This window comes from Pectinophora gossypiella, chromosome 20 (assembly GCF_024362695.1).
Source record: "Pectinophora gossypiella chromosome 20, ilPecGoss1.1, whole genome shotgun sequence".
Lineage (NCBI taxonomy): Eukaryota > Metazoa > Arthropoda > Insecta > Lepidoptera > Gelechiidae > Pectinophora > Pectinophora gossypiella.
Genome location: NC_065423.1, coordinates 582,000 through 607,515, shown reverse-complemented (window position 1 = coordinate 607,515; position 25,516 = coordinate 582,000). Strand labels below are relative to the sequence as shown.

The 25,516-nt window shown below is 36.6% G+C and overlaps 1 protein-coding gene across 1 annotated transcript; it reads right to left on the bottom strand.

Moving 5' to 3' along the window:
* Positions 1-1,719: 1,719 nt before the first annotated feature.
* Positions 1,720-24,900, bottom strand: LOC126375947 (cuticle protein 16.8-like). Its single transcript, XM_050023055.1, has 4 exons — positions 24,755-24,900; positions 4,054-4,240; positions 3,575-3,778; positions 1,720-2,971 (listed from the first exon to the last, which is right to left on the bottom strand). The coding sequence occupies exons 2-4, from the start codon at positions 4,238-4,240 to the stop codon at positions 2,802-2,804; spliced, it is 561 nt and encodes a 186-aa protein (XP_049879012.1). The 5' UTR covers positions 24,755-24,900; the 3' UTR covers positions 1,720-2,801.
* Between the last annotated feature and the right edge of the window lie 616 nt (positions 24,901-25,516).

Sequence of the window (25,516 nt, the reverse complement as noted above, 5' to 3'; positions counted from 1 at the left end):
TGATCCCCCAGGACCACGCCTATTTCCCTTTGGGGCAGGCGGAGACCACGTAATTCCACTTACTCCGATCCTGACACACCACTCTCCCTTCTTCCACCTTCATCAAAGAGAACATAACAAAACAAAACAGTTTTTATTTTTTAGTTCGTAGAATCGTGAAAGTGGTAGAGGATTGGTCATATCCTTAGAACACCTGTGGAACCTGGTGTGCGCGTGGAAAACGCAAAAGGGGGCAGCCCAAAGAGTCCAGTCACACTTTGGGCGCTTACCGTCGCGCTAAGAGTGCCGTCATTAGAAGTGGCGTCTGTCTTACGTTTCAGTCCATTACAACATTTACATTACATTGCGCTGAGGCAGCGTCGCGCCCAGACACGCCGAAAATGTGACGAGAAACTTGTCGCCACTGGCGACTGTTGTGAGCATGTTCTTGATAGCAGAATGTTAATGTCAGTCAGAAGGTATTTAAGCTAATCAGTTCATTATAGGCACTTTATAGTTAACATGTCACATTCTTGGCCACATCGTTACCTTCCACCACGTGAGATTGTGATCTAATGCTCGCCTATCTTCCATAAAAATAATACTATATTTGACTGGTAGGTATTTTGCAGTTTCTACCTGTATAATTTAGCTGCATAACTGTCTTCGTATAACAAAAACATTATATCAGGGGAATCCCCGGTGACATACATAACTCACTATCATAAATTGATAATAGTAACCTTCTTGATGGATGCATGTACCAGATCTGCGTGACCGGATACGATAGTCATGTAAAGGGAATGGACATCCTTTTCTTAGAGTTCCTTACATAAAGAGTAAAAACGGAACTTCTCTGTCTGTCTGTCCGTCTGTCACCAGACTGCATTTTACAAATTATGTAGGTACTTATTCCTGTTGCTGCTATAATATGAGAATGTTCGACGGCGACGCTCGGTCGACCGGGAATTAAAAACTCTCGGCATGTCATGGGAGCAAGCTATAAACGCTGCATAAGATCGCGAAGGGGAGAAATCAGTTATTTGAGCCCTACATCACAACAGGGGATAAAATGATTTGAAAAAGAAGAAGATATACTGGGTGTTAGTGACATCGTAACGAATACTGAGGGGGTTGATTCAGACCATGATTCTGAGTTAAAATCAAGTGGAATTTTCCGTCGCAAAATTCATGATTTTTTTTTAGTTTTTTTTTAATATTTTCAATTCTATACTTTTGCGATGGAAAATTCCACTTGATATTAACTCAGAATAATCAGATGAATCATCCCTCTCAGTATTCGTTACGATGACACTTACACCCCGTACAAGTACATACGGTAGCCATATAAGTGGGTATGGGTGTTAGTGACACCGTAACGAATACTGAGGGGGATGGTTCAGACCATGATTCTGAGTTGATATCAAGTGGAATTTCGTGTCAAAAAATTCATGAAAATTTTTCTTTTCTTTTTAATTATTTTCCAATCCATACTTTTGTGACGGAAATTTCTACTTGATATCAACTCAGAATCATGGCCTGAACCACCCCTCAAAGTTTTCGTTACGATGTCACTAACACCCTGTATGTCCACAACCTAAAATGTGAATGGGTCATTTTTGACGAGTAAACGCTTTCAAAATAATCTAATAATTCAGTCGATAAAATTAGATGGTACAACGATGGGGTTGTGTGTCTTAAAAGAGAAAAGCAAGTAGCATTAATATTATATTAAAATGTTTTATTTACTTTTTGTATGGCAATATTTATAAAAAGACAAGTATAAAAATATAAAAATTCCGTTAAGCTAGCTAGAACTAGTTCCAAAATATAATTATGGCAAATATAAGAGTATTTTCCGATTACAATATAAATATTTTAGATTAAATTATAAACATACTTTTTGTAGGTACATGTATTATGTAGAAATGTAGACTTTTCTATACCCCATTGACAAAGGGAAGCCTGTTTCCAGCAGTGGGATAGATATTAGATCTTACAGTACATATTTCAAGAGATCGGTTCTTGGTAACCATTATAATAATTATAAGTAAATATTTACATTACTTGGTAATGAAATGTCATAAAACTTCGACTCCATTTTCGATTTGAAAAATTCTTTGGGTGTTCGTATTTAGGACTTGCATTCTGATGCATGATATTTTTTTAAACAGACTCTTGATTTTCCAGACATGGTAGAGTTATTGATAAGTTAGTTAAACTAGCCTCGCGCCGCGCGAATTATATCGAGGGCTGTGACAAATAGGGGTTCGAGTTACGATGTTTATACTCGTAGATATATCATTCACTGCGTCGATGTAAAAAGCGTCGCGCGCGGCGCGCTTGCTGTGCATAGTCTGCTGGGGTTGGTTTAAGCTAAAATCTACAATGCAAGGATTTACTTCTTACGAACCAGAATACAAGTCTTCAAAATGTCTCTTCTCAATAAGGAGTATTACTCTAAATACTCTAAAGTTTATTTCAATAGTCTTAAAATGTAAACAAAAATTACTACTTTCAAAATTAGTTACACCTATTCCATTGTGTTAAGTTTTATTCAATGAAAAAAGTTACCGATTTTTTACAAAAGCGAGTAACGATTTATCATAAGGTGATATATCAATACCATATATTTTTATCATTGTCACTGTCGATTGTCATGTTTGTAAGTTGGCAAAGACCCCAGGAGTACGCGGGGCCAATAGACGCAGCGTATTTGTCGTCATAGACATCATACGCTGCATTTATTTGGTCTAGGTGTCTGGTCTCTGTTTACATTCTAAGACATTTACATTGAAATAGTTTAACGAGAGAGCTATAGTCTAGTGCTGGATATCCTGCAGCTCTTGCAGGTGTTGTCGTTCCTCCTCTTCCCGCTGCAGCGCCTCACGCTCAGCGGCGATGCGCGCGTGTTGTTCGGCTATCACTTGGAATAGGTGCGCATGCTTCGCTGTCGCCGCCACCACGGCTTCTGATTGGCGGGGGCTGGCGTCTAGAATGTTAAGAGCACAAGGTGAAGAAAAAAAACTGTCAATAAATTAACATTTACTCTATGATCTGTTATTCACAGCCTCTATTGGTTAGAGCGTTAGGCTCACGATCTGAAGGTCCATTCCCGATGGAGATTGTCGAAATCTTTTGTTTGTTAAAGTGTGATTACATATTTAGGAAGGCACGTTAATTCATTGGTCGGGCTATTAACCGTAAAAAGCACCTCCAGTTACCCCGCAGTGGGGCAGCGTGGTGGAGTATGCTCCATACCCCCCTCTGGTTGAATGAAGGCAGGACTGTGCTCAGCAGTGGGACGTATATAGGCTATTTCTGTTTATGTATTATCTCTTGTTCTGTATTAGTATAAAGGCGACCTTCGAGAATTTTCGTCAACTTTTTGTTGCGGGTGGCCTTTTGTGTAGTGGCCTTTTTACAGCAATATTCTAGCATGCTTATGACTACTCCAAAAAGTGGTCACAAAAGTATAGTCCAGTCTACTTGAAAGCAACTTTCTTTTCGGGAACTTTTTACGATGGGGATTTAGCGCCGGTGGAATTTGGGGAATTTTCTAGATCTTCCGAGAGTTTTGGAACTTATGACTCACCAGGGCTAGGATGCGGGTAGTTGGCGTGTTCCTCGGCGATTTTCTGGTAGAGCTGGTAGTGGCGGTCCTTGGCGCGCGCTACGGACTCAGAATCTACAGGGTGCTCCGGTAGAGGGTCGCTCAGCAGCGGGTGGAAGCCCTCCTTGTCTGCCACGTACTGCACCGTGCGGATCTTCTGGCGAGGATCCACGTATGAGAACTGGCCTGCAATGAAGAGAGGAGTTTGGTGATAATCAAATCAAAATCGATTATTGTATTTGGAATTATGTTTTGAATGTTGAGCAATCCTGGTATAGTCGTAAATTGGAGCAGGAAGACCTGATGAATGAGGCAATGCATAATCGGATGCTATTCGATGATATTCAAAATAGGCTTTGTTTTATTGACTCCACGATGTTTAACGAAAAGTCATTCAAATATCTAAAAAAAAGTAAACGTTTTCAAGATTCTGGTCCAGGTTTTTAGTCATAATACCTCACCTCTAATGACTCCACTGCCGTCGCTGACCTCAGTGTGCTGTCTGTCGGCATGTCCAGGGTATCTGCCCGCCGTGTAGGAGAAAGCGTAGGGTTTCGGGGGCGGAGGCGCCGTGGAGGTCGTCAGGTGGGAGACGTCGGCCGCTGCCAGCGCCAGGGTCAACGATACCAGCAATACGTGGGACGGCATCTGGAATGAGAAAACGGGGATAGAATATATTGACTTATCCATCCTAGCGCAGCATCTTCCCCTCGCCATCCAACGGGGTAACGCTGCGAGCGTGATGGGCACATTCGGTCGAGAAGTGCTATTCATGAAATGGTCACATTTCATGAATAGAATATCATGATGTAGTTTGGCCAGATCAATGAACACAAAACGTTTAACGATATGAGCAACTAAATACATGATTACTTCATGTTATGGCCAAACGTTGGCAATCATATCGTAAAATTAGTAACATTATCCACCGGTAGTGGCGCTGGTGTCGATTATATTTAAAACTTGATTGATATTATCATCGATGTAGTTGTACAATTAGGTAAATAATTTTGAACCCAGGAAATTAATCGACTATTCGCATTTTTATTACACTACATAATATGAACATTGCCTGCATTAACGATATGGCCAAACGTTGATGGAAATGTCATTAAACGTTGACGTTTCAACGTTATGGTCAACATAAGTTGGCCATTTCATGAAATGGTCAAATGGTTGAACGCATCATGAAATGATCTATTCTAAGATCTGGCCACGATATATATATATTAGTACTCGTGACCATACATCGTTATATAATATTATACGCAGTACGTTTCCATGAAGTAGTACATTTTATGCTAGTGTTGTACTGAGGTGTATCCATTTGGCAAACCGTCGTGCTGTGAAGATGCAACGCGCGGGGTCTGCCTCACGACTCACGAGTACTCTACTCACGAAGCTATGCTGACTCAGGGATGGACTCAGGGCCTTGCTTATGAATATTTTATTTATTTTTATTTAGTCAGGTTAACTACAGCTCATTTACAATACTTTACGATATTATGTTATAAACTAGTGAAGCTAATTTACAGTTATAATAAAGTAGCAGGGGCAGACGAGAGCACGTATATTAGTGGTACGCGCGTGCTTGTGTGTGTGTATGTGTGGGTGCGTGTGCGTGTGTGTGTGTGTGTGTGTGTGTGTTAGTGTGTGTGTGTGTGTGTGTGTGTGGGTGTGTGTGTGCGTGCGTGTGCATGTGTTAGCCTTGCGAATTAGTAATTCTTGGGATCATATACCCTCTCCCTCTACATAGTGTTCTACATGTAATTTTATTGATAAATACCCCTTTGACCTTTTTTATATTTTACAAGCCCACCCACCACTACCTTCCTGGAGACTGTCCCGTTCGTTTGTTTGCAGGAATGTATCACCAATTTCTAATTTCAAAAATTTTTAAAATATTCCAATTTACTCTGTGGATGAATATTTAAATTTGAGCTCATCACACTTCTCATGAAAAGTTGAGTTGTTTATACTTGATGGTTATTGTGTATTATAATTCTGAATACCTAGCATGCTGTGTTTAGTACTTCTGTATAGTGTAAAATAGGAGTCCCTATGCAATGGCGCCCCTCAATAACGACCCAGTTAGACCCTGCAGAGCGTCTTCACTGACTAGAACCTACCTGATTGTTGACCAAGATAAGGTACCAACTTGGCAACGTGTAGAGTTTTCTAAAGTCACAACACGGATCTCTCTTTTTCTGTGCACAGAAAATGCGTTTCACTGACTGGTACCCTGTCAGCGCTTCTCATTTGTTCGGCCAAGAAATAAATCTTGTCAAAAAATAGTGACCGTCAGAATGACCGGACCTGTACATGTTATTTAATTTCCAAAGTACGTTGGAAGCAAATGCCTGGTGATAGGCACAAAACGGCACTAATATGAAAGCAATGACTGAGCACCATTTCGACCGGCCATTCTGACCCTCACAAAAATAATATTGTTAATTATGTACTTATTTTGCAAAATTACTCGTACAAAGGAGCTACAGTTGAAACTAAACATGAATTGTTTTGTGACACGAACAACATGTCATTTTTGAAATTATATTTTTACTAACAGTAAAATTATTTTATTTTAAAAATATTATTATTACGCATTGTTTTCAATTGCCCATGCTTTTATAATTTTGTCTAATAATAATATAACTTTGTTTGCAAATATATCGACTGTCCTGTTTGAAGTGTCTGCTAGGTGAAGTGTTAAGTAAGTATGTCTCGATTCATTCGGTGCCCGCCAGAGATGAAATGTTCTAGATTTTCCTTTCCGTGTGGTCCTAATTACAACAACCTAAGTATTTGTTTGCTGTGTCGTATATTTACAATCGCATTGCCACCATGGAACGTTCTAGATTCTAGATTGTTCTTTCCGTGTTTTCGGTGGTCCTCTTATAACAATCTATTTGTTTGTTGTAAGTATAGTATATTCATGAGCATCGTTGTATCCGATTGTTTACGACGTCGCACGCGCATCTAGCGGGACTGGTCGGTCGACCTTAACGTTGCGTCACACAGGTCGGATTGACGTGGAGCCAATAGGCCCGTGGTTAACTTCACATTATAATATTATTTGATGTATTTGCATATGTATAATATGGCGTTTCTTTTTAAAATGATTCTGATCTAACACGGATATACAATTAAATATAAACAACTCACGCTCGCATCGTCAGTCAGAATTGCCTGTCACTCGTATTTTAATAATTATATACCATTTTTTTTTAACGTGACTTATTGTAGATTTGCCGCAGATGGCATTAACTACTTGGCCGGACAAATGGGGAGCGCTGAAGGCTCTCACCCGGTACAATGTTTAAGACAACAGGCCTGAGGGGCCCAGTTGGGCGCGAACCTCGGCTCAGGGCGTTGTCTGAGAGGAAAAATATTTGAAAGAATTAATCGACCCTCGCGGGTCGATAGCGATAAGCGCTGAATGAGGGAAATCGTCGACCACGCCGACGGGGTCCTGAAGTGTTTGGTGTCGCGAGCTGATTGGCTGCCTCTATGGCTAGAGTAATCGGGTCGTCGGGATCGTATATTACGTCCTTCGGACGCCAATACGTTTCAGTACCGTCCCTAAGCGGAATGTATTCGGAAGCCGCAACTACCAGGGGATTTGGGTGGTGCGGAGCAGAATTGAAAAAGCCCACATTAAAGTAATTCATCTAAAAAGCTATATCGACGGGGAAGAAGCAAATACTCCTATCTTACACAAACCTAACTTTACAGGAGGAGGAAAAAACTGAATAACTTTTTTGTTAATAATTATAGCGCGACGTCATGTTCTGAAGGTAGTTTTGTTATTTCAAGAGACATTTTTTAAACTAATATTAATTTTGTATATATAGAGGAATTAAAGTTAATGTAAGTTAGAGCCTATTGGTTTCTGTGTTGGGTCGAAAGTTTTGACGTTAGACGGTTTTTCCACTTGCAATTAATCCTTCAAATTCCTATTGTTTGACTTATTTCTCATTGTAAACTAATCACTGTAGCTTCAAAAACCTATTAATAATTAAAAAAAACAATAACTATAAAACTAACGTAAATTATACATGATTTTGTAAGATAGGATGTATTGCTTTGAATGAATTTCAAATTATGTTCAAGTTAGGAGATATTATAAAGCAATGCCGCAACATTTAACTAGTAAATATTTAACTGTAAACTACAAATACAACAAATAATCGTATTTTTTAAAAAAATACTGAAACGACAGCTTTTTTAAAGAAAGTGCTACGCTTAGCATTTTTAATGAAAATAAACTTTGATCTTAAACAAGGTTTAACAAATTATTTATTGATCATGATAGAGTAGGCACCTTCGTTTTTTAATTGGCATTTAAAAAAAATATCAATATAGTACGAATTATATATTTATTAAGTCAATAATCAACTGAGATCAACAAGTAGGTACTTATTAAAATATCGGAATGTGTTCCGGAACACATTCCTGAATGTGTCCTTATTTATGGAGTTAACATAGTAAAAATTCCCACGTTTACATGGTGTCATTTCCGTAACTTAATGTTTACCAAACCATACAAAAAAAAAATAAAAAAAAAAATAAAAAAAAAAAATAAAAAAAAAAATATATCGATATTTTTGTATGGTATTGGTCGTTCGATTTACTTCTCACTTTTTATTCTAAATTCCTCTCCAAAATTAAAACTGTGGGATTTTTTTTGACAAAAAGATAATTATAAATAACCCAGTTATCCAATATCAAATAATTAACTTGTCAAACAATTTTTATTAATAACTGTCTTTAAAAAAATGTTTTGTGTTGCGGAATGGGTGTAGGTCAGAGATACCAATTTTGAGTTTTTCGCTGATATCTCAAAAACGATGCGTCCTAGAGAAAATAACTTTTATATTAATTTAAAGAATATTAAATTGTCTACAAATTTGTTAATATAATATTTTTTTGATATTTCGCCCGTTTTCGAGCTACACGCGTAGGAAAAAAATAATTTAATATTGAAAAGTGTCAGTGATCGAATCACCCCAAAAAGTAGATCTTGGGTCCATCATCTCTTATTTTTGAAACAAAGACACATTCGTGCCATGCCCATTGCCCATCATCATCCATCAACCTCCATCATCTTCCATTAAACCAAAAGACTCATGCTTGATTCTGAAGATAGGAGCTATTATCGATTAAAACATGAGATAGGAGTTATTTATTTCTGTAGAAAGGAGATATTTTTATAAAAAATATTGCAACATATAAAATCTTTATTTTAAGAGCTATTTCTATTCATCGAAAATCACCCTAAAAGTAGGAAATATACAACGGAGATCTTGCCAGCCAACGTAAAATTAAATTTCGCAACGAACTACATCAAAAAGTCGATTTGCCTAAAAATGTAAGATAGGAGTATTTGCTTCTTCCCCGTCGATATTGCAAATCAACATTTGCTATATTGCTTTTTAAATGAATTGCTTCGATGTGGTCTTTTTAACCGTAGATTTACTACTACCGTAGATTGAACATCAGCGCTCAAAAAGTGGGACGCAAAGTTACTGTTAATATAGCGACGTTGACAGTACTTTACCTCAGTGAGCGATTGGTCGCCGAACTGGAAAAAATAGAAGTTCAAAGCGAAAAAAAAAGGGTGGAACATCATATTTTTAATAAATAATGACATTGTGCTTGTTATCATAGTATAAACATTTTAATTTTCGTAGTAAAACCCACCATTACCACCACAGATATACTACAGTAAAAATCTTCACAAAATGACAAAGTAATTGTTACCCTAATTATGGGTGACAAAGGCATGCAATGGACTTACAGCAAAGCTAAGCTAGCTTAAATCTAATTGTAAATTGTTGTGGTGACTTATTATTATTACTTGATGTTATCTCTGTTGGTGACCTTTAATAAATAGAGAAAAAAAAATCTTCTGACCCCGTGAGGGTTGAGAGGTTAACGACCGACCTCATCCTGGTGTCAGGGATACTATTCAGCCACCACAGGACCTTGATTTTCCGCACGGCGGCAAGGAGGAACAGCGTTGGGTTTTAGTGGGTATACCGGGTGGCGACACCCGGGGAGTCCCACATAACCACGTCGTCCCCCCGGGCGGCGTGGTATGCGTAACGCATTTCCCACCGTAAAAAAAGGACCTTGATTTTTGCAGCATCATCACAAGAATCACTTTGTGATCCCTAGATTAGATAGGACATTGCGGGCTGTAGTCACCCGATTGTCAAAAAGTAGGATGCTCCGTGCATCCGAGGGTATGCTTAACAGTCGGTTCCGGCTACTATTTTTTTTGTTTTTTAGTAAGTATAGTCGTTACATGACCCATGTCAGGCGTCTCTGGCCTCACAACCCATTCGAGAGAAGAACATTTCCAGTTCTATAGCCCCAAAAGAGTTAATCAGCTAAACATAATCCTTAACACTTTGACCCATGAATAAAGCTATTCTGACCTTTCGTTTATCTACCCATCTGTTAGTATTCATAGAGTCCGCGCCACGATAAAAGTCCCGCGGCTGCGGCGCAAGCGTCGCCGTATCCGCATACAATTATTATGACTTAATTAAAACACATAATAACGTGTTCTTACCGCGTTTAAAGCAGGGATATGAGACTCCCGAAATTTCGACACTATTGCAAGTGCCATGATTACGGGATGACTGATGAGATTGGAGTGGAGTAGATAGATCCATAATTTTCTACGGGCAGACATATCTGTCTACCCTCTTTCTTTGCCGCTTGTTTATGTATTTGATATCGGAATGTTCGGAAACATCTTAAGTCGCACCAAACTCACTACGACAAACCGCACTCACTGTGTCCTCACGTTTTGTCACCACATTAGGCCGTTTTAAGCTTTTTACAACACCTACTACTGGATTCCACATGCTCGATAATTTGAACCCGTCTTCCCTATTGAAATTTTTGTGTTTTCTGATTATTATGACTTGTCATTTAGTTCCATTAAACGGCCTCCCTGGCCCAATAGTTGAGCGTTAGGTTCACGATCCGGACGTTACGGGTTCGAATCCTGTTTTTTTTTGAGCCCTGATTTGGTTAGGGACATTACAGGCTGATCTCTCGACCGTCCGAAACTAAAGACGATTCGTGCTTTGGAAGGCACGTAAGCAAAATACATAGTCGTTACATGAGCCATGTCAGGGGCTTTTGGCGGCTCAATAGGAACCCTGACACCAGGTTGATGAAGTTGGTAATCCACCTCACAACCAACACGGTAGAAGATTTAGTTTCATGGAAATCCGCGGGAATTCATTCGTGGCGAGTACTATACTCGAATATTATGCGTGCGAAGTTTTGAATAAATAATTACCATGTGTTTAGCGAGCGGCGTCTTTATACTTGATTGATTTGCATGATGTTGTTACTTCCTTGATAGTAGGAGGATCATCATTTAATAGGTTCTATATATAATTATGGATACTTATTTGCGTTGATGGTCGAGCCAACTGTATTAAGTAAGTAATTAATAGCTCATTGGTGCAAGTCCGCTACCGGGGATCGAACCGACGCTATCCGTTTGAGAAGCAAGCCATACAGGACCACAGTGAATGTTATGTAGCTTTTAATTAAACATCGTAAATCAGGGAAAAAGAAAAATGAGATTGTATTTAATCATCTTCTAGACTGGCTTCCATTTCTAGATTCGAATTTTATAATTTACCTATTAATTCAGTCATATAGCATAGTCTGTTTCCATACAATAATATCATTCTTACCATATGTCGTCTAATTCGTAAGTGCAAGTGAGGCAGACAGTTCGTGCGCTCTCTTTTACTCCTTAGCGGTTTACGGCCATTTAAGAGTAAATACCAGAGGGGTGAGGTTGGCGCTTGATACGAATTGGTGCGGGGCAGGGAGTTTCCGTTCTATACGTAGTGTTATTCTTTATTCTATGCTTAAAGTGACACGAGAAGCTTCATCAAGGGCATACCCAAACAACGCAACGCACCCACAAATAATACTCTTTCCGATTGCGTTAGTTATAAAATTAGTGTAATAGATTGCATTAACTATCTGGCTTGTATGAATTACACAAGCGAATAACTATTTTTAACAATATTTTTTCTCTATTTTTAGAAGCTTGAAAATGAATTTTGTTTTGTTTCATTTGTTTTTGCTTTTAAGTGTACTTCTGGTGAGTAGCGAATCTGGTTAATTGAGAATCTGGTGAGTAGCGAATCTGGTTAGTTGAGAATCTGGTGAGTAGCGAATCTGGTTAGTTGAGAATCTGGTTAGTTGAGAATCTGGTTAGTTGAGAATCTGGTTAGTAGCGAATCTGGTGAGTTGCGAATCTGATGAATTGAGAATCTGGTAAACTACTCCGAAAGAACAAAGAGTTGTTAATCTTCGCTAATGACAAATACAAATGCGTATAGGTAGGACGTACCAGGTAAAGGTTCACAATAATATCATCAATATGTTTAGTTTATGTTCATATGATAATGTTTTGAGATAAAGGATTTGCGCATCATTTCGTTCGTGGAATAAAGATTTTCCTGTTTGTCTGCATTTTATGTTTACATCACGATCAAATATAAATTAACTACCTCATTTTATTTTTAAAGAATTAAAATAATAAAATCGTGAGACGGAATTAGCTGTAAGTATCTACTTAAATAATTGATTTTGCGAGAATGGTTGTTTGTCGGGAGAACCCTCCTGTTTGCTTCTCCGCAGTCGGGTAAATGAACAACAATATAAGTAGTACTCAGCGGGGTTGTTTGCATAGCGCAACTTAGGTACTTTTATATGCGCATATGTCAAATTGCAACATTGCTTTCTTAGATCAATTGCTTCGATGTGGCCATTTTAACCTCCCAATTCTGAATCCAAATTATGATACACGATAAATCTAATAATTGATGAACATCGAAATTAGCATTCGTTTAAGTACCTACCTATTCGGAAAAACGATATTATCAGAGAGAAAATAAAAAAAAAATACAAAAGATTTTTTTTTTAAGAAAAAAGAAGGACTACTGTAAATAATTTAAGTTTACTAACCATACCTTCCTCTGATTACCGTATTTGGGATAACGGACGAGAGTTTATATATGTATGTATGGCAATTGTTCCGCGCATGCGCTCTGTGTTCACCTTGACCGTTCGCTATTGGGTACACTGTCACTTTCATTCGTGATAGTGAGCGTAATGGCAGTGTATAATGTTTTGTATGAAATATCGTTAATGACGTCACTACCTGACGTATCTGAATCTAAGTTGCACCTTTTGCTAACACTACATAGTATAAAACAAAGTCGCTTTTCTTTTTTATCCCTATGCACGCTTAAGTCACGCAACGGATTTTGATGCGGTTTTTTTTAATAGATAGAGTGATTCAAGAGGAAGGTTTATATGTATAATAACATCTATTAAATAGTCGAGAAATACTGTTATTTTTGAGTTTTTTAATGTGATGTCGTAAATAATTTCATTTTTTCCTCAGCATTGCACCCGAGCGAACCCGGGGCGGGTCGCTAATTGTCAATGAAACACATATTATTTTAGCAAAAAATTGGAGATACGTCAGTTTGCAAAGTCAGCCACATATACAGGGTGTTAGTGACATCGTAACGAAATCTTTGAGGAATGATTCAGACCATGATTCTTAGTTGATATCAAGTGAAATTTTCCGTCGCAAAAGTATGGAACTCAAAATTTTCATCTTTTAATCTTGCTTCGATCCTGACACACTTCTGTGTTCTTGTGGTCTTCTGTGTGTGTGTGTGGTTTAATTAAGTCTAATTATCTATTTATTTAACTGTTTATTGTACACAGAAACAAAGACAAACAGTTCAGCTTATTTCTAATAGAAATATTTTCGAGCAGACCGGGAAAGAGACGTCTCTCTCTCTCTCTCTCTGCCTATATACGTCCCACTGCTGGACACAGGTCTCCCCTCAATCAACCGGAGGGGAAAAGAGCGTAACCACCACGAAAGACAAAAAATAAATTTGAATTATTATTTGACTAAATGTGTTTGTGCGACGAAAAAAATATTTGGTGACGTAATTCTCATATCCGACGCAGAACACTGTCATAATAGTAAACCAACCTACTTTGAAAACATTAGGCATTAGTCAAAGGCGTAAGCATAATTTTGACACCAGCTACTTTGAAACGGTGGCTAGTATAAATATACTAATCAAGTGCGAAATTATATTGCCACTTCCACCTCTACTAGTGAAGCAGTGGGCAGACTGAGTGATTTATGGAAACATTGCCTCACTTCGCTATGCAAAGCGTATCGAGCGACACTATACGAATTAGATTCTGTTTTCACATTTTGCCATCAATTATTATCTCTTTTCTCTGATACGACACGATTCATTTATAACAAACATCATAGAAGGAAAAATTGAAGGGAAGAGAGGAAGAGGTAGGCCTAGGAGAACATTTATGCAACAAATAAAAGAGAAGGTGCAGGTCGTGTCGTATCAAGATGTGAAGGATTTGGCGTGGAGAAGAGAGGAATGGCGATTACTCCACCGGCAAGAGCGCAGCTCTTAAGTAAAGAGAGAGATTATCTCTTTTGTAATTATAATGAAAAAGGTATACTTTTATATTTGTCAACTACCTTGTTACTCTGTCGGTTTATACGACATACGGTAAACAAAATCTTGAATCCGAAACGCTTGTTCCGCTTTTCTGACCCTTTATGCATCAAGCTTAATTGGTTAGGTAGTCAAATAAGTAGCGACGCCGAAGCAATGCGCAAGCGACGGTCTCGTTACAAATTTGCATTCTCTATCTACAGCTGTTATAATGTGGTTATTTATATTGAGTTGCGCAACTCCTGCGAGTAGTTTACTTGACAGATACGTGATATGTACCGCGTCAGGTGCTTAACTAGGTAATCAGGACAAGCTTTATTCTATATTTTACTAAGTTTTATTAGTATTGGCCAAGCATAAGTTGTTATAAAGATTACATATAGGTTATCTTCTCCACTTTATGAGTTTCAATTTATGTTTGGATCATTATATAATTGGGTCGTGTACTACGTTTACGATAAACTATGAAATTCTGATTACTCAATAACATATTATTTTTTCTATTTAACGTATTTAATCAAGAACACAGTAATAATAAGCCCATTTTATCACGTTTTTCTATGACGTCACAGTGTACTTTTTCATACAATTCCATAGTAATTTCGTGTTTTTACGTTTAGTAAAATGTAACTGATTTGACTAGTTGGAAACTAGTCTAGATATCACATGGTTTTCAAGATTTATACCCGGTTAATGGCAATAGGTTTGCCTCCTACTACTTGGGAGTTAAACATAGCAGGCGCCTACCCCATTGGCGATAAACGATTTTCATGTGCTCAGCGGTAAAGGAAAACATCGTGAAGAAACCCAGAAAAATGTGTTTTCGGAGGTATGTGACCTAACTCGTAATTAGGCTGGTTTTTCCTATAGGTTGAAAGGTCAGACAGGCAGTCACTTCTTTCTGTAAATGGCCAGAGGAGTTTTTTTTTTATTTTTTTTTATTTATAAAAAAGGTACATCAACAGCTTATATAATAAAACATTAAATAAAATAAAACATCACATCAGGAATTAGACTGTTACATAAGCCAATTATAGGTGCACACAACATTTGCAAAGTAGGACAACGTAATCGTTTAGTAGATAACTAAATAATAAAATTTAAAAAACAGATAATTAAAAAAATACATAAAAAAGTAAAATATATATTATGCTGGAGGACATAAATATTTATAAATTTTATCCTTATACTGCCTGAGAGAATTGAAAAATAGGTCTAGATCAAGAGTTAAAAAGGACACATCGAAGCAATTTATCTAAAAAGCAATATTGCAATTTGACATACAAAAGTAAGTGCGCAATGCAAACAAATGTTAAATAGCAATATTACTTTTATTAGGTGAATTGCTTTTTAACCCCCCCGTTCTGAATTTGAATGCGCCCTCACTTATTAATTTATCAATAGTTTCACAAGACTGTGTGGACTGAACATTGAACAGTGATTACGGTAACTTTCAGTTTCACCGCACGCGCGAATGCGTACTCCGTAACTGCAATGTAATACAAATATGTGTGTATGTGTGTATGGGCAGCTTTTTATAAACTATTGCACGACTGAAACATTGCCGCTTTAAAGAAATATCGCATAAGAACTCTTGGCAGGTTAATTGGGCTTAAAAATAGGAAATAAAGTCCTGTCTAACGTGAAGGATGTTTATTATAAAATGTGTGTATATTTTAATGTTGTAAATGTATATGTGTGTCAAACAAAAGTTATACTCAAATAAACTTTCTTATTATTATATGTATGTCGTTTCTATATTTCCGGCCTATGGAGTCCCGGACCTTTGGAAAACGTGGGTGGGGCCGAAGCCAACACGTAGAGGCCCCTTAAGACAATTTATTCCAAATGTTATGTGACACCAACCGGCGGTTATCCCTGTATGCACTATGGGAGTTAATGGATTGGATACTGGGGCTATGGGAGACTATGGCCCCTGCTACACAGTTCACTACACAGTTCATCAAATCAATCATATAAAGTATACACTAAAGCAAAGAAACAAAACACAAGCGTTCATTCATTCATTCGCATGTAATGTTTATGGTTCCATTTTGAACATTTCAAACCGTACGTGTAATTCTAGAATATTCATGATTGTCGATTATTTTCTACTTTGTTGCAGGCAATTTTTGAGTCTTCTTCTTCTATCGTGTGGATTGTGAGGTGTATTACCAACCCCATCAACCCTGGTGTCAGGGTTGTTACTGAGCCGCCATATTCCCCTGACATGACTCATGTAACGACTACGTACTTACATCAGTAAGTAATAACCGGGACCAACGGCTTATCGTGCCTTCCGAAGCACGGATCTTTTTACTTTTTGTCCAATCAGGTGATCAGCCTGTAATGTCCTAATCAAACTAGGGACCACAAAGTGATTTCTGTGATTTGTCCCCACCGGGAACCGAACCCGGGACCTCCGGATGGTGAGCACAACGCTCAACCACTGGACCACGGAGGCCGTTAACTTTTGAGTGATATGATATAATTAATTCAATAACAATAACGGGGCAGACAGAAAACTACTTACTACTAAATTCAAATACATTGTAGATGCCTACTCTATATGGAAAGTGAGTTATCTGCCTACATTAACACCCATTGTATTGCTATGTAGCTAATTATATTCATGCAACATCACAATATGGTATGATAACTTTACTATGATCCGCCCCACGCGTGTGAGGTTACATCTTTATGCATACAATTATGAATGTTATCTAATGACTCAGTGGTTAGAGGTTTGGCGCTAAGGAGAAACAAGAAACAAGAAACATTTATTGAGAAGCTGTGTAGGTACATACATGCAGGTGTCAAAAATTATAAAATTGTCTCAACAGCATGTCCATGTCGGACGTACAATATTACAAATAATGTCATTATTAAGCATCAAGGAAATAAGTAAGTACCTAATAATTAGTCACATTATAAACATTTGTCAATTTCAAATATCAAAATATTCATTCAAGTCATAAAATTCCTTATCAAGTAGCCAATTTTTTTTGACGTTTTTAAAGAAGAAGAAGTTATTATTATTATTTATTATTACGGACAACTTAAACTCCATGCTTCAGGAACGTTAAGCCGTTGGTCCCGGCTGTATTAGCAGTCGTTAATAACCATCAATCCGTACTGGGCCCGCGTGATTGTTTAAGGCCCGATCTCCCTATCCATCCATAGGGAAGGCCCGTGCCCCAGCAGTGGGGACGTGATGGGCTGATGATGATGATTATGGACAACTTACAAGCTACACTTTACACATGCAAAGTTACAGACGATAAAAAAGATTAAGAGGTAGTTCCGAAGGAGAGAATTTGTATTAGGTATCATTTATAAGCGGGTTTTAATATTTTTGGACTATTTATATTATGTTGTGATTTTTAAGTCACTCTCTGGTCCTGTGGTGCACTGGCTTGCTTAACGCAGAACGCCGGTTCGAAACCAACTTGAACTAGTATTTAGATATTATATTAAGGAGGTCCCTGTTGCTCTATGCTCTATGTTTGTGATGCTTACTTATTGTTTTCCCGGTCCATATACTGCGCTTTATACTCACTCTGTTTGTTACGCATTGTATTTATTGTACACAAGGAAGGGACTAGTATCTGAGATACAGGCTCGGCCTAGTTCAGATACTAGTGAACACTAGACTAAGTTTATAATGCGTTACTTATACTAAGAAATTATGTATGAACCCTGTTTTAAGTAAATAAAGTTTTATTATTATTATTATTAGATTCTAGTTTAACTTAAGTGTAGTTTTTTCACTAACACAGTTGGCGATTTTGCTCACCACTTGTCACGTTGGTCTCGAAATAATCGAAGAAAGCTCGGTCAGGCGTGGGCTACGGGCGTGGGTATTTAGTTAATCTTGTGATGGATGTACCTCTGACTACCCCAATTGGGATATAATCGGTGAGGTTTATGTTAATATGTTATATTTTCTCAAGAAACGAACATCATCATCATCATCTCCTTAGAATTATTTTTCGCAGGGGCCGCTTACCTAACCTGAAGATTTGACAGGTCCGGTTTTATACTGCCTGCCTGACCTTCCAACCTGCGAAGGGAGAACCAGCCCACACATGGTTAGGTCACATACCTCCCAAAATGCATTTCTCGGGAATGTGGGTTTCCTCACGATGTTTTCCTTCACCGCTGAGCACGTGATAATCATTTATGATCCAAACAGGAATTCGAAAACAAATTCGACAATCATTAGTTTTAGGTCTGAGCTGGGTGGTTAAAATGGCCACATCGAAGCAATTCATCTAAGAAAGCAATATTGCAATTTGACATTTGCGCATATAAAAGTAAGTGCGCAATGCAAACAAATGTCAAATAGCAATATTGCTTTCTTAGATGAATTGCTTCGATGTGGCCATTTTAACCCCTCTGGATTCGAACCTGCGACCTTAAAGTGAGATGCAAGCGTTCTTCTAATTGAGCTACCACGGCTCAAGATTTGAATAAGATATATAAATACCGTGCTGGCTATTCATGACCCTAGCTAATGACTATCCACTCTGGCATTGAAAATTTTATTTTTTTTAGTCTGTGGCAGGATGTTCCAGTCTTGCATAACAGTTAGCTGCTAAAATTATTAATAAATACTAGTTACACAATTATTTCCTTGTTCAAAATATTAATTTCATGGCATTAAAAAATGCTCATCATTCAAAGGTCAATCGGGTAACCTCCAGAGCCGTCTCGATTCTTTCTATCACAATCGATTTTGCAAGGCTGTATCAGTCGATCGATTGTGGGAGTTCCGGGTAGAGAGGTCTTTAGAAGACTTATTGTAAAAATGGTATTGCAACACTATATGATATCAGGTTTTTTATCTGATGGGTCGTACAGTCATGAGCAATATAATGTACCCACTTTAGAACTCTGTCGCACTAACATATTTGACATTTAGTGAGACTTACAGTTCAATTTGTCAAAAAAGTTTATGTGACATGGTACCAAAGTGTATACATATTAATGCTCGTGACCGTACTAGAGTTGCATGTAGGTACGTTATTGTGGAGTCTACAGAGGGCACGTCTGGGGTTTTTTGAAGCCTGTGCTGCACCATGAGTAGATTTTATTGTTTCTTTTTTCAAATTACTTAAGCATTGGTACTGGTTACTACTTACTGATGTAAGTAAGTAGTCGTTAAATGAGCCAAGTCAGGGGCCTTTGGCGACTCAATAGTAACCCTGACACCAGGGTGATTAATTTTAAATTGAATGAATTAATGACAGTCATTGCATATTCTTACCAGTTATAACACAAAATCTACGCGGCTTAAAAGAGAAAAAAAAAATGTTTTAGAATGTGTAAAAAACCCCTGATAGGGACATCTCTATAGTTTTTCTGTAATCTTTCTTTATCATGTGAAAAAATTTCAAAGGTTTCCATTCAGTAATTTCGAATTTAATGAGAGGGGGGACGGGTTTTTGCCCGGACGGACTTACCCTCACCATAAGGGGGTTCCTTTTAACCATTTTTGTTCGGAACCCTAAAAAGTGTGCAGTGCAGCCTACAAATGGTCCGTTCGTCCGATATGATCGCGGTGTTGCCTCACAACTCGCGTAGGCAACGCGTCACTGCGTCCACTCCTGCGCACGGCAGCGCCTCCGCACTTTATACACGTTAGTCATTACATTTGCATGTATTTCCAACTGTATCTTGAGGGTTAAGTAAGCAGTTATCTTATTATATCGTTGGTCTAATAGAAAGCTCAGTGAGGTGTGGGTACTTAGTTCATCTTGCGTGCCCCATTGTACCTGTACCTCTGACTGCCCCATTGGGATATAGTCGTGATCTTATGTCATGTTATTAAGTCAGATCATGCTTATATCCCTCAAAGTGGCAATACATCCACCCAAAAAAAAAAAATATCATTGTTATTAAAAAAAATATAAAAAAATCTTTATTTAGTTATATGTGTGGGTCCGTATACGATAAATAAAGTTTTGAAATACATTTTCTATGTTAAATAACTTTGTTTTATGTCTTAGGCAAAATTAAATAAAATTCAAAATTGTTTAGTCGTCCGAATGTCCTTTTGAAATCTAAACCTCATTTTTTTTGTTTTGTCTGGAAATTTCGGCCTTAAGAAGTTAATCTACTTGTCAAAAATGGTTGCAAAATGTCTTCTGATTATGCTTGTGGCTCTGCTCATCCCATTAGGTATCGCGGACGTGAGTTAATGGATGCACGCGTTTAATTATTAGCCTCTTTCTAAAATAATTCATGTAATGTGTGATCAGTCAACATTAGGAGTTTTGATAGCTCATGAATATTCAAATAAAATTAATTATCTAAATTCAAACTTGACGAAGGTCAACGGTTTGTTTAGGTCACGGATATATACATATACGTCATAAGGCAATACATACATACAATACAAGAAACAAAAATAAAATTGCTATCCAAAATTCTAGGCTAAGTAATTTTTTATTTTTTGTGTTTATGTACTTATATGTTTTTACAATAAAATACCAGACAGTATCTTGAATTTGTCAGAAAATAAATTTATAGCTTATGTGAAGCTTACTTTATGTAAAAAAGGTTATTATAAGATTAATGATTACCTAAATGATAAAAATGTCTGGTATTAAATGTGTTTCTCTAGTTATTAAATAACTTGTGATTTATATCAACCCCCTCCGGTTGATTGAGGGGAGGCCTGTGCCCAGCAGTGGGACGTGTATAGGCTGTTTATGTATGTATGTATGTGTATATCAACATTGATTTAATAGTATTTTATGCAACAGTTGTATAAGAAGGGTCAAAAAATGCGAGTGGCGTGAGTTGCGATGTGAGCCTTGGCGAACATCGCAATAAGAGACGCCACGAGCATTTTTTGACCTAGTTATACAACGTTGCATACAATACTTTTTCTACGACGACGTTATTTTAAATGAAACAAAAATTATACAAAGAAAAATTTTATTTATAAAAATTATTTTCCAACGCGCGGGAAAATGGCGGCAAATGTATACTTTTTTTTATAGTATATCTATGGCACCAAACAAAGTAAAGGTGCCAGTTTCCAGGTCAAAAAAAAAAAAACAACAACAATGCTTTTTTGGCGACATTATAGTACAGTTACACTTTGTAAACAATGCTTTTATAGGCCATAGAGCGTACACTTTTTCAAAGAGTTTAATTATGTATGTACTTATATTAGACTTTTTGGTTATTTAAATGCCAGATTAAAGTAGAGGAGTAGAAAAAAGATATTATGTTGCTGTTGCAGTTTCTTGTCATTTCTTCTCCTCAGTCATAACATAACACCTTGCGAAATTATGACGTACTCGTAGATTCAAAAAATGTTAAATTGACCTTCAACAAGTTTATCTATGATAATTACGTTGAATAAACGATTCTGATTCTGAATAGATACGTGGTAGCTCAGTTGGAAGATCGCTTGACTCTCACTATAAAGTCACAGGTTCGATCCCCAGCAGGGCCTAAACGAATGATTTTAGAATTCGTTTTCGAATTCATGTTTGGGTTTTATTATGATTATCACGTGCACTGTGGAGAAGGAAAACATCGTGAGGAAACCCATATTCCCGAAAAATTCGTTTTTTTTTCTTTTTTTCCCCTTTTTATGTTAAAAACCGGACATGTCAAATCGACAGGTTAGGTTAGTGGACCACGTGAAAACGGGATAACGCTTAGGAGATGAAGGCAATAGATACGTTTTCTACCCTAAAAGATAATGTAGAAGAAAAAATAATAATAATGTGTATATGTGTGTGTATAGTAATGTGTGTGATGTGTGTGTGACGTGGGGCAGAAGACAAGAAGGAAACCACTGCCCTATTTTTCCCTAAAAAGTAGCATGGAAAATGTTGCACCGACAAGAGCGTGGCTCTTAAATTGATGACGATGAAAAGATAATGTGCGGTCACCTCAACGGTATTCGAGAGAGGTCGTTAGGGGAGCTTTTAAAAGTTAGCCATTAATTATGTTATAATAGGTAATTACCGCAGATTCTTGTTTGCTCTGTTCACAACTCAGAAAAAAAATATATTTCGTGGCTGATTTTGCTAATTGATTTATCTGTGTTTTTGTGCTAAAGTGTATTGTGTCTTTTTGCCAATTGTAAAGGGTGCAAATCAGTTTCGCCAAAAATTGCCTTACGTCATTTCGCGACATCAGTGACGATTTGGCAGCCATATTACTGAAATTGTATTAATACGTTATACGCAAACTGACGTATAGGCGATTTTTGGTGAAACTGATTTGCACCTTTTACAATTGCCAATAAGATACAATACGTAGTCGGTCCCAAAGTTCTGTCACTGGCACATTATTTTTAAATTTCGAACATGATTTTAAAATAATTATACAATTGATAAAATCATTTATCGTGAAACCGTGTAAAAATAAACTGTTTAAAAAGTACAAGGTCATTAACAAGGTCAAATACAAGGTTAGTATTAGGTCAGGTTAGCTTATTTACTTATTTTTAAGTTACGTCTAAAACCCGTTGCGAAGTTTTTCTTGCAACTACTTTACTACACAGGTTGAGAAGAAGGTACTTTTAGGTGGATGATACGTTCGATGAATATATAACTAGTATATATTTTTTAATTCAAATATAATAATAAAATTTTATTTATTTACAAAATATTATTCAACATGTCGAAAAATATTAATAATAAAAATACAAAAAATAATTATTGTTGTTAAAATGCTCATTTAAGGCATTAACTTCCTTACTTATTAGCCATCTTTTCAGACGTCTTTTAAATATCTTGTCCTCAGAATATGTGTTGTCTTGTATTTAGAATATAAGATATATAAGAGAAGATATTTTTATTGGAAAAACTTGTTTTTATTAATGTACTTATTTATAATTCACAATTCGAAGTGTCAGCCACTGAAAGTCAAATTCAAATTCATATCATTTATTGTGACACACAGGTGCAGTGGGTAGATCTTACAAAGATAATAATAAGACCGATGTGATCTGCCGGTAGGCGTAAAATTAAATAAAAAAAAAAGAAAAAAAAAGTATATTTGGGTTTGAATGAAGTTTTTTAAGTTTATTTGCATAAAAGTGCAAAAAGATTATGCCTAAACCGGAGCTTGCCTTTTACGACGTCAGAGATATAAATTCCAAAATTGTCTCTAAATCCTTACCAAGAGAGGAATGAATGTTTTTTTTTTAAACATTATTATTTTATTAACCTTTTAGCCAGCGTAATGCGATATGTGGTAAAACCGGCCGAATGCCTTCTCCATCTGTCTGACCTTGGCTAACGAACGAATAATAATGCGAGAAAAAATGCGAGAAACAATATGTCTAGATTTTGTTGATATACTAGTTCTTCTAGATTGAGGCAATAGGCTCGCACCCTGGTACATGTGACTTAAACTTAGCTGGCGAGGAGTATACGAGCGAGCTTAGTGCAATCCCGATCGAAACATATAATTTTTTTTTGTTAAAGAACTTCTAGGATCCTGCCCTGAGGGTTTTCTTGCAGCTTCTTTTCCCCGGTTATACAGGTTGTGAGAAGCTGCAGCAGTTTGAAGCGGATGAGACGTTCGTTATATAAGAAATTACGATTCAAAGTGTAAAAAGTGTAGAAATCATATACATATTTAAATATAATAATAAAATATTTTTATTTGAGTAATAATATACAATATATATTTTCAGCGAAGATACAAGATACCTATAAAAATAATAATAAGAATAAAATAAATAGACTTTATTTTTGGTTTTTAATTCTAAATTGCACATATAAATTACTTAATTGACAAAAATGATGTTATTACAATATTTGTAAACAAAATAATATTAATATAATAAATATTTATTATATCTTCTTTATTTTTGTCTTAAATATATCAAAAATTTATAATCATATTGGATGACTCCTTATTTTCAGTCGCTTACACTTATTACTTTAGTAATGAAATTAACTTATGACCTATGATCAAAATAATGGCAAGAACTCGTGTAAGAAAATTCTAGAAAGATAAATAATTGAATAATTTCAGTATAAGTAATGTTCCCACCACACGTGGCCTCTGAATTATTAGAGCGTGCAATATTATAGCGAAACCTGTCTATAATTTAGATCACTTATTATAGTTTTTAGGCCGAAGGTTACATTCTTAAGAAACGTCTTCAAAAAGCCTTGGAGAAGTCTGTCGATGTGTAGGTGTAAATTATTTGTTTCTTTTTGTGAACCTTTTTCTTTTATTGTCCAAACTACACATTTATCTGTGACTTGGGTATGTTAGTTTAGATTTAATTAAAAAAAAAAGATGTAAGCAGACTATTTTGAAATTTTAATAACCGAATGTAGCCGGTATTTTTAAAGAAATAGAAACGATTCAATTAATTCTTAAAACAATAATATAATATTTCCACAAAGTCATTTGTAAATTTAAAATCATGTATTCTAAACTCTAATAGCAACCATTCTAATTTCAAAAACCATCACAACACCTACATTATTTCTTTTTATCAACACAATAAAAGAGATCGTATACTTTGAATTCTTAATAATATTTTGATGGCTGTTTAAAAATAAATTACTTAAGTAAGTTTACGTAAAGAATGTTTGTGACTTACATTTAGAAGGTGGTAGAAATCCACACACGCGTCTCTTCGGTGGCTTGTCACTGACTGAGTTCACTGAACGAGTGAGAGGTGTAGACAGTTCATTCGTGAATGAGTACGGAGTATAAGTTGGTCATAGACACGATTCCTTCGTGTTCATTGAGGAGGTTGTGTCTACATAAATTAACTTTATTTAGCTTGAACGTGTATGTAGTGTACTTACATACATACATACATAAACTCACGCCCGTAATCCCTAGTGGGGTGGGCAGAGCCACAAGTACCTAATCAAAGACAACTTGCAGCCACTGTTGATACGATGTCGTAAGCTGGATATGATGAACCTTATGGTGATAAGGGATCAGCCTATCGCCCATAACATTAGTCCATCATGTTAGAGGACACAATCCCTCTGTCGGTTTTTACGACATGCCCGGGAAGACAAGCAGCTGAACGTTTTCTATGTATGTAGTGTACTTGGCTATTAATAACCGTGACATGCAAGAACTTAATCAACTATCCTTAACTAACCATAGTAATGATACTAGATCTATGTGCGTAGGCAATATCAACGTACGTAGAATAAATAATTATTATAGCGATAGAACTCTAAACAAAATACTACCTCTCGAACCAGGCAAATGTATAAATATCTTTTTGATTCAGTTCCGAGCTAATTTTGTTAGTCTTGGATACTTATAATAATATGTTTATATAAAAATAAACATTATTGTGATAAACAAATTCGACGCCTGTCATACAGTCATTAGCAGA

What these genes read in the sequence shown, in the direction of transcription:
- LOC126375947 (XM_050023055.1), bottom strand. Translation starts at nt 4,240, where the DNA reads ATGCCGTCCCACGTATTGCTGGTATCGTTGACCCTGGCGCTGGCAGCG. An exon ending in CGGCAGTGGAGTCATTAGAG is followed by an intron (nt 3,779 to 4,053) that starts GTGAGGTATTAT and finishes TCTTCATTGCAG; the next exon opens with GCCAGTTCTCATACGTGGAT. An exon ending in CTACCCGCATCCTAGCCCTG is followed by an intron (nt 2,972 to 3,574) that starts GTGAGTCATAAG and finishes TTAACATTCTAG; the next exon opens with ACGCCAGCCCCCGCCAATCA.